A 10,738-nucleotide genomic window follows, 5' to 3' on the forward strand; every position below is an offset into this window, starting at 1 on the left:
GGGGTTTGATCCCAAGCTCTTCCAGGATGGGGTTCTCAGCCACCCAAGGGCCGCACTCATGGGACAAGTCTCTATTGATCCAAAATACCTGCTCCTGGCCCTGCCTCTGCCAGGAGCCTAGAGGTGGAAGAGGCAAAGGTGGAGACAGTCATTTGCAATAAAAACACGCTCTCTCCTGCCAGGCATGATTACACCTGCAATCCAGCCAGCTCTCTGTGCCCCCTTATCTCACAGGCTCCCAGCGAGTGAGAACACGAACAGCACATGAATCCCTGAAACAGCCCTGGGCTGCAGTACGTGGAAGCTTCCTGCCCTCAAATCCAAATTGTGTGTGAGTCCCATCGACTCTATTACCTATGTAACATGCATATTGAAGCCAGGAATTATGGAAACAGACCTGGAAGGGCTAACTCAAAGCCTCAGGGCATAGGCCAGGAAAGTAGGCACAGAGAGGATTTGTAGGTGCCGCTGAAGCAGAGTGAAATTTAAGTACTAAATCCTTGCATTAGAAAAGAGGAGAGGTCTCAAATCAATCATCTAAGCTTTGCCTTGAGAAACTAGAAACAGATAGCAAAGGAACCCCCCAGCAAGCAAAGGCAAGTGTAGGGCAGATATCAATAGAATTGGAAACAAAGGAAAAATAGAAGAAATCAATTAAACCAAGGCTGATTCTTTGAGAAGATCAATAAAATTGATAAGGCTCTAGCCAGACTGACAAAGAAAAAAAGAGGGGGGGAGAACAAATTATCAATATTAAGAACAAGAAAGGGGGTATTGCTGAACATTTTTCAGAAATTAAAAGGATAATATGGGAAGTCTACAAATAACCTGTGCCTATATATTCAGAATCTTAGATGGAACGGACCAATTCCTTGATAGGCACAAATACCAGAACTCATTAAAGAAGAAACAGAGAACTGGAAGGTCCTGTATCTATTAAGCAAAGAAAACTCCAGTTTCTTGGAAAATTCTACCAATCATTTAAAGAAAAAAACCCTGCCAATTCTGTGTTAATCTCTTCTAAGAAATAGAGGAGTAGAAAACACTTGCCAACTCCTTTTATAAGGGCAGCATTATCAAAACCAGACAAAGACATTACAATAAGAGAAAACTACAGACCATTAACCCTCATGAATATAGACAGCAAAATCCTTAATAAAGTATTAGCAAATCCAATCCAGCAACATATAAACAGGACAATACATCAGAACCAAATAGGGATTATCCAGGAATTCAAGACTGGTTCAACATTCAAAAATCAATTAATGCAGGTACACAGGACCTCTCTATAGTATCTTTGCAATTTCCTGTGAACCTACAATTATTTCAAAATAAAAAACTTTAAAAATAATGTAATTCACCATATTAGCAGACTGAAAAAGGACTATGTGATCATCTGAACAGTTGCATAAAAAGTATTCCACAACAAACAACATCCATGTGTGATAAAAATCTCTCAGAAATAGAAGGGAACTTTTTAAACCAGGTAGAGCTAATCTAGAAAAACTGGAGCCAACGTGATCCTTGACAGGGAACATTGAGTTTCTTCCTGAGATGAAGCCCAGGAGAAGAGATGCCCCAGGAGCCTGAGCACTTGAGCACACCTCACTCTGGTTCTTGGTTTCTAAACACCATCACCCACTAAAAGGAGCCAGGGCTCCATGGAGAAGTGGCTGATTCCAGGGATAAAGTGGGGACAACACGAGATGAGCTTGGACCAGAAAGTAAGAAGTCAGGGAGTGGAGGTGTGTCAAAAAGGTAGAAGAACCAAAATTGGTCAAAGTTGGAATAATTTGAACAGAATAAATAATGATAATACTGGATGATAAGGCAAACAATAAAATAAACAATTTTAGTCCTCACTGAAATAAATAAAGGAACAAGCAAATAAGGTGGAGAAAGGACAACAGCTCCTTACAGAAGAGTGTCGGCAGATGAGTGCAGATGGAATTGGGAAGTACAACATCCCTGAGGGAAACCGCAGTGAAAACTGCCACAGACCAGACCCCACGCATGTGCCGAAACCACTGGGAAAATGCCAGCACAGACACAGGATATTTTCAAAGTCTCAAATGATCTCCCGCAAAAGTGAAAACTAGCCACATTGCCAGAGATAAGACACAATAACGTGCCCCACTGTCCTGGACCTACTGCTTCTGTGGGATCCTTCCCCCAAAGACGACAACGCCTGTCTAATCATGAAAAAGAATCTGACAGGCCCAGATGGAGGGGCCTTCCCCAAAACACCGCACCAGCGCTCTTCACAGGAGTGGNTTCCACATTATTCTGACTTTTGAACCAGGTGAACAAATGACCTTGTGAGACAAATTAAGAATTGAAGCCAAGAGTGAAACAAATCCCACTTAACGTTCCTGACATGCTGGCCTTGCTGCATCCCAGCCACAGTGCTTTAGTCCATTTCTGTCACTTAGAATACCCCAAACTGGGAAATTTATAAAGAAATGGAATTCATTTCTTACAGTTTTTGAAACTGGCAAGTGCAACCTTTAGGGAACACATCTAGTGAGGGCCTTCTTCTTGGTGGTGGCTCTACAGTGACATAGGGTGTCACATAGCAAGAATGGCCTGAGCAAGGAGCAAGAGAGTTAACCTGCTCACTCGCCTTCTTTTAAAAGCCATCAGAGCCACACCGTTATTCCATGAGTGGAGGGCACAGTCCTCACAATCCAATCACCTCTTCAAGGCCCCACCTTGCAAATCCCGTAGCTGGATTTCCCATCCTCTTAGTGTTGTTACAGTGGAGATTAAGTTTCCAATACATGGACTTTTGTAGGACACATTTTGTCCACAGCACTCAGGAAGACAGGTGCCTGGAGCACCAGCACAGTGTAAGCACCTGGTGACTCACACTGTGGTCACTGAAAGGCAATTCAGGGTACTGCTTCTGTGGGATCCTTCCCCCAAAGACGACAACCCCTGTCTAATCATGAAAAAGAATCTGACAGGCCCAGATGGAGGGGCCTTCCCCAAAACACCGCACCAGCGCTCTTCACAGGAGTGGAGGTCACGGAGGCCAGGAAAGACTGAACAGCTGTCACAGCCTGGAGGACACGGAGGAGGGTGCGGTGTGGGGTCCCCCACAGGAGGACTTTCATGGGAGCTGGTGAATGGTGAGCTGCCAGTGCTAACTTCTACCATGTGGCAAGTGACCTATGGCTATGTGAGACATTGACCCTGGAGGAAGCCGGGGAAGGTCACAGGTGAACTTGCTGTGATCCTTTCACAACCATTCTGTAAAATACATGTGTCAAAAGCCGTCCACGAGCTCAGGCCATGCTGAGACAAGCACGTGCTGCTGAGGCCCTCGTGGCCATGTGGCCTGCCCCCCAACTCCTCACCTGCCCGCCAGCTGCCTTCCACCTGAGATGGGGCCTGCTTGGACTTGTCTAGGTTGAATTGTGTCCCCCAAAAGATGCTGCAGTCCTTGCCCCTCGTATCTGTGAACGTGACCCAATTTGGAAATAGGGTCTTTGTAGATGAGCAAGTTAACATGAGGTTGTCATGGGCCCTAACCGAATATGACTGGTGTCCTTATAGAAAGGGGAAATTTGGGCAAGACGCAGGGAGAACTGCACATGAAGATAAAGGCAGAGATCAGGGTGCTGCTTCTGCAAGCCAAGGAACACCACAGATCACCAGCAACCACCAGAGGCCTGAGCAGATCCTCCCTCACAGCCTCAGAAGGAACCAGCCCTGCCGCCTCCTTGATCTTGGACTCCCGACCTTCAGACTGTGAGACAGAGGATGTCTGTCCTTTAGCTGCCTGTTGTACTTGTTGCGGCAGCCCAAGGAAACTAATACTTTACTGCATAAAAACCATGACTCCTCTTCTCTTTACTTAGACCCAAACACACCTCTTTCTCTGACCTTCCAACCACAGAGACACAAGATGCCACTCAGCAGCCCAGGGGCCTGGGGGCCACAGCAGCGCCTGCAGACACCCCTGCGCGCCCACCTCCAGACGGCCTGGCCAGAAAACCACCCTAACCAGCACCCCGCCCCAGCTTTCTCTCTGAGAAGAACAACAAGTAAATACATCCCAAGCCAATTTCAAGACGTTTGGAAGCTGAGCAACAACTCTTGGGAAAATAAAACACCGCTACTGTTTACTCTCCAGGAACTGGCTCCAAACACCAACGAGGAAGGGGAGGGAGCTGTGAGCCTCCTGCTAGGACAACACAAGCCGGAGAGGGGTATAAAAACCCAGCCAGACTACCCTCAGCACCTCACCCACTCACTCACTCACCCACTCACTCACCCCTCCCCAGCTCAACACCCAGCATGGCCGCATCCACCACGTCCGTCTGCTCCAGCAACCTGAGCTACGGCAGCCGGGTCTGCCTGCCTGGTTCCTGTGATTCTTGCTCTGACTCCTCCTGGCAGGTGGACGACTGCCCAGAGAGCTGCTGTGAGCCCCCCTGCTGTTCCCCCAGCGGCTGCACCTCAGCCCCCTGCCTGACCCTCATCCAAAGTTGGAATAATTTGAACAGAATAAATAATGATAATACTGGATGATAAGGCAAACAATAAAATAAACAATTTTAGTCCTCACTGAAATAAATAAAGGAACAAGCAAATAAGGTGGAGAAAGGACAACAGCTCCTTACAGAAGAGTGTCGGCAGATGAGTGCAGATGGAATTGGGAAGTACAACATCCCTGAGGGAAACCGCAGTGAAAACTGCCGCAGACCAGACCCCATGCATGTGCTGAAACCACTGGGAAAATGCCAGCACAGACACAGGATATTTTCAAAGTCTCAAATGATCTCCCGCAAAAGTGAAAACTAGCCACATTGCCAGAGATAAGACACAACAACGTGCCCCACTGTCCTGGACCTACTGCTTCTGTGGGATCCTTCCCCCAAAGACGACAACCCCTGTCTAATCATGAAAAAGAATCTGACAGGCCCAGATGGAGGGGCCTTCCCCAAAACACCGCACCAGCGCTCTTCACAGGAGTGGAGGTCACGGAGGCCAGGAAAGACTGAACAGCTGTCACAGCCTGGAGGACACGGAGGAGGGTGCGGTGTGGGGTCCCCCACAGGAGGACTTTCATGGGAGCTGGTGAATGGTGAGCTGCCAGTGCTAACTTCTACCATGTGGCAAGTGACCTATGGCTATGTGAGACATTGACCCTGGAGGAAGCCGGGGAAGGTCACAGGTGAACTTGCTGTGATCCTTTCACAACCATTCTGTAAAATACATGTGTCAAAAGCCGTCCACGAGCTCAGGCCATGCTGAGACAAGCACGTGCTGCTGAGGCCCTCGTGGCCATGTGGCCTGCCCCCCAACTCCTCACCTGCCCGCCAGCTGCCTTCCACCTGAGATGGGGCCTGCTTGGACTTGTCTAGGTTGAATTGTGTCCCCCAAAAGATGCTGCAGTCCTTGCCCCTCGTATCTGTGAACGTGACCCAATTTGGAAATAGGGTCTTTGTAGATGAGCAAGTTAACATGAGGTTGTCATGGGCCCTAACCGAATATGACTGGTGTCCTTATAGAAAGGGGAAATTTGGGCAAGACGCAGGGAGAACTGCACATGAAGATAAAGGCAGAGATCAGGGTGCTGCTTCTGCAAGCCAAGGAACACCACAGATCACCAGCAACCACCAGAGGCCTGAGCAGATCCTCCCTCACAGCCTCAGAAGGAACCAGCCCTGCCGCCTCCTTGATCTTGGACTCCCGACCTTCAGACTGTGAGACAGAGGATGTCTGTCCTTTAGCTGCCTGTTGTACTTGTTGCGGCAGCCCAAGGAAACTAATACTTTACTGCATAAAAACCATGACTCCTCTTCTCTTTACTTAGACCCAAACACACCTCTTTCTCTGACCTTCCAACCACAGAGACACAAGATGCCACTCAGCAGCCCAGGGGCCTGGGGGCCACAGCAGCGCCTGCAGACACCCCTGCGCGCCCACCTCCAGACGGCCTGGCCAGAAAACCACCCTAACCAGCACCCCGCCCCAGCTTTCTCTCTGAGAAGAACAACAAGTAAATACATCCCAAGCCAATTTCAAGACGTTTGGAAGCTGAGCAACAACTCTTGGGAAAATAAAACACCGCTACTGTTTACTCTCCAGGAACTGGCTCCAAACACCAACGAGGAAGGGGAGGGAGCTGTGAGCCTCCTGCTAGGACAACACAAGCCGGAGAGGGGTATAAAAACCCAGCCAGACTACCCTCAGCACCTCACCCACTCACTCACTCACCCACTCACTCACCCCTCCCCAGCTCAACACCCAGCATGGCCGCATCCACCACGTCCGTCTGCTCCAGCAACCTGAGCTACGGCAGCCGGGTCTGCCTGCCCGGTTCCTGTGATTCTTGCTCTGACTCCTCCTGGCAGGTGGACGACTGCCCAGAGAGCTGCTGTGAGCCCCCCTGCTGTTCCCCCAGCGGCTGCACCTCAGCCCCCTGCCTGACCCTCATCTACACCCCAGTGAGCTGTGTGCCCAGCTCCTGCCAGTCAGTCTGCACCAGCTCCTGCACACCCTCGTGCTGCCAGCAGTCTAGCTGCGAGCCAGCTTGCTGCACCTCCTCCCCCTGCCAGCAGGACTGCTGCGTGCCCGTGTGCTATAAGACCATCTGCTGCAAGCCTGTGTGCTGTGTGCCCGTCTGCTCAGAGACTTCTTCCTCGTGCTGTCAGCAGTCTAGCTGCGAGCCCTCCTGCTGCACCTCCTCCTCCTGCCAACAGACCTGCTGTGTGCCCATCTGCTGCAAGCCTGTGTGCTGTGTGCCCATCTGCTCTGGGGCCTCCTCTTCATGCTGCCAGCAGTCTAGCTGTGAGCCCTCCTGCTGCACCTCCTCCCCCTGCCAGCAGGCCTGCTCTGTGCCTGTCTGCTGCAAGCCTGTGTGCTGTGTGCCTGTCTGCTCGGGGGCCTCCTCTTCATGCTGCCAGCAGTCTAGCTGTGAGCCCTCCTGCTGCACCTCCTCCCCCTGCCAGCAGGCCTGCTCCGTGCCTATCTGCTCTGTGCCCATCTGCTATAAGCCTGTCTGCTGCAAGCCTGTGTGCTGTGTGCCTGTCTGCTCTGGGGCCTCCTCTTCATGCTGCCAGCAGTCTAGCTGCGAGTCCTCCTGCTGCACGTCCTCCCCCTGCCAGCAGGCCTGCTCTGTGCCTGTCTGCTGCAAGCCTGTGTGCCGCATACCCATCTGCTCCGGGGCCGCCCCCTGCCCAGCCCCCTTGTGTTGCCAGCCCAGCCCCCGCCCCTCCTCCTGCTGCAGACCCTCCTCCTGTGTGTCCTTTCTCTGCCGCCCTGTGTGCAGGACTGCCTGCTGCGTGCCCGTCCCCTCCCGCTGTGCCCCCACCTCGTCCTGCCAGCCCAGCTGCTGCCGCCCGGCCTCCTGCGTGTCCCTGCTCTGCCGCCCTGCGTGCTCCCGCCGGGCTTGCTGTGTCCCTGCCTCGGCCCAGAAGTCCTGTTGCTGACTGGGCATGTCCCCCTAAAGCCAGCCAGGCTCAGGTCCCACCTGGAAGCTGAGGTCCAAGCCATGAATTGCTCCGGCACTTAGACCACTTCCTGGTGTGTGCTGGAACAGTCTGTTGAACTGGACGACATGGAAGAACTAAATATCCACTGTCTGGGGGGCTTCCAGGAGAGTACCGTAGCAGTCACCTTCTCTCCATATCTCTCACCCCCGATGAGAGTCAGCTCAGCCCCAATCCACAGTGTCTCTGTCCTCATCAGTGCAGTGACCTCGAGATTCTCCAGCAAACTGACCAATAAACGCCCGTGACTCACAACAACACTGGCTTGCATGTGTCTTTATCAGTGTTTCTTGGCTGTACCACGCAGCCACATTTTTCTTCTTCATACACAGTACTCTTCTGTCCGTCAGGATCCTGTGTGCTTCCCTGTGCCCAGGGGTGCATGGCTCCCTGGGGTCCAGACGGGGTTTCCCTCTATCCCTCCTGTACTGTCACTCACTCCACAGTTTTGTTGTTGTTGCTATGCCTTTGTAAATTCTCCTCCTTCTGCACAATCCCTATCAAGTCATGAATAGTATCTTCTACAGCCATGTTCTTCCAGAACATGTTCAAATGCCCTCCTACCTTCAAAATCAGAAATTTCTATCCGTGTATTGTCTCAAATCCTCCCACATGCCCTGCTCACGTCCCTGGTGTGGCAGGAACACACCCGGAGGTTGAAAGTCAGGTCTCTGTTGTTTACGCCCTGTGTCAGCAGAAACGTTTCCCACCTCTCTGGAACCCTCTAAGGTCAAAGTAATAGGACTCCTTCTTTAAGGTATCTAAATGGATTGGCAATAATAGCAGAGAGCAAGCACGTTATGATTATTGTGAACACGTGGGGCTAAATGGATCAACCAGAACAGAAAGACACTGTCATGGTTTCTGGATCTTTTAAGATATCTTTTAAAATTATGTTTGGAATGACAATGTGTTGGAGCCCCAGGAGGAAGTACTGACTCTATTCCAGTGATTTTAAAATCACAAAGGATTTCGTGCAAAGGTGTCAGAGAGCTTGCTGCCCAGGAACCCTCTGCTGGGGCAGTTTGTATAGGGTGGACACCAGAGAGCCTGCTGCGTTGAAATCATAGTCATGGGCTGAATGAGAACGTCCGTCACGCAGGTGCACGTGGTTCTCAGCAGCACAGCTCAGCGTGTGGCTTGCAGCACATGGGACCAGAGCTAAGAATAACTCCAGAGCAGTAGAATTCTGCGGAAGACTCTTCATTGGGATACAGTGCTGCTCCCCTTCATGTGAGCCGAGAGGAGACGGCCACGCCTGGTCGAGCCCACGCTGTGGTCAGACAGGAATTTGCTGGGAGGTGCGTGGGGCGCCCCACCAGGAGATGCAATGCAGTCACCCACTCCACTGGCGACCATTGTGGCCTCATCTCATGAAGGCTTGTTTCACAAAAGAAGAAACTTTCTTATTAGTCTTTCATTTGATAAAAAATATTATTTCAATTTCTAATTTAAATAGCAATAATACAAAGGATAGTGAATCAAGAGACAAAAACATCCTGAGGTGATATCTACCCCTGTGAATAACTGGAGAGAGTCACCAAGTCTTTCATTTGATAAAAAATATTATTTCAATTTCTAATTTAAATAGCAATAATACAAAGGATAGTGACTCAAGAGACAAAAACATCCTGAGGTGATATCTACCCCTGTGAATAACTGGAGAGAGTCACCAGGCCCAGGCTGTCTACCTCCCAGGGCCTGGGACAAAAGGCAGAGCCAGCGTCCCTCACCCCTTGGCTGGCCCCTTATCTGGGGCTGACCTGATCTATAGTTCATTACCACCAAGTCGGGCAATCACATAACTTGTTAGACTCCTGCACGTCCCCGCCCCCCACATTTTTTTTTTCCTACAGATAAATCTTAATTCAATATATTTAACTTGGAGAACTTTTAAGGATCATAACTAAACACCTGCTTTAGCCGCTCATAGAGTGGCTTTGGACTCAATACATCTTCCATTTCTCCTTAAAAATGCCCCCTATTCACTCAGTCACTAGAACTCACCAGCAGTGACTGGATTCCAAGTCCATGCACCTCTTTTGGCTGCTCTCACCCACAAAATTCTGAGTTTTGCCTCTAGATATCTAAATTACCCCACACTTGGGCCCCTTGATTGGGACTTGACATATTCCCCATGGGGTCTGTGTAGACAGGACACCACTGGGCTTGGGTGGAAGGTGGGGTTGGAGATGTTTCTCATGAAGCCCAGGGCCCCAGAGAAGCTGGGCTGAGGTTCCTCACGCCTCTCCAGGACCCCTGCCAGAGTTCCTCCTGTGAGGATGCTGGCTACACGCCAGTCCCTAGGCATAGGGATGTCTCGGGTTGGGTGGGAATTCGGCTGGAGCATTTCCCAGGGTGAAAAGATGCAAACTCAGTCTCAGAGTTGGGGAAAGATCTTGAGTAGTCAGGGGGAAGTGAGGGATTGACTGGAAGAGAAGCAGAATCCTCTAAAACAAGGAGTGAGACTTCACTTTGGGCCATGGTGAATCTGGCTTATCCTCTCACTTTAGATACACAGAAAACGGGACAAACATACAAAATAACTGTTTGCACACACTGGGTCACTGACAGCGAGGAAATGGGGTCCCTGAGGAAGGGAAGTTAATGGGAGATGAGCCTACAATTGCCCCCGGCTGCAGCCCAGACACTGGGTCCTAGACAGCATGGTGGGTCCACTGAGCTGAAGAGATGGAAATCAGAGTTGAAGGAGGCTGAGGCAGCTGGAATTCGTAGGGCAGAATACAGAAGAAGAGGGAACTATACAGGAAAAAGCTCCACAGGGCTCCCTTGATATGCTGCTGCATGCTGAGCCATTCATGCAGAGCTCAGAACTCCCTGAGATCAGGCAAAGAGCAACCAGGGAGCAATCCCAGAGCTTCAAAGGTTGGGAGACACCTGAGTTCCAAACAACCAGAGTAGGGAAACCTCAATGAATATCAGAAGCTTTTGGCACAGACCCCAGAAAAGTCACATCTAAATAGTGGTGCTAAACTTGCCCTAGAGTAAAGGCTCTGTCCTGACAAAACTTAAAAACAACCATAGCAGCACTGAGAGGATCAAGCTGATTCACAGATAGTAGCTGCCAGCCAGAGCAAAGCCCAGCACTCTGTAAAGGAAAGAAAAAGCACACAGCATTCAAAGACATTCACGAGGTACAGCATTCATTCACAGATTACCAGACACAAGACCAAGAGGAAAATGCAGTCCATAACCAAGAGATAAAACAGTCTACA

General features: G+C 50.4%; 1 protein-coding gene across 1 annotated transcript; it reads left to right on the forward strand.

The window, feature by feature from the left end:
• The first annotated feature begins 6,263 nt into the window (after positions 1-6,263).
• On the forward strand, positions 6,264-7,442 carry LOC103599328 (keratin-associated protein 10-4-like). Its single transcript, XM_008583440.1, has one exon. It carries the CDS (start codon positions 6,264-6,266, stop codon positions 7,440-7,442), a length of 1,179 nt encoding a protein of 392 aa, XP_008581662.1.
• Positions 7,443-10,738: the final 3,296 nt, after the last annotated feature.

This window comes from Galeopterus variegatus, unplaced genomic scaffold (genome assembly GCF_000696425.1).
Source record: "Galeopterus variegatus unplaced genomic scaffold, G_variegatus-3.0.2 Scaffold2915, whole genome shotgun sequence".
NCBI classification, from domain to species: Eukaryota; Metazoa; Chordata; class Mammalia; order Dermoptera; family Cynocephalidae; genus Galeopterus; species Galeopterus variegatus.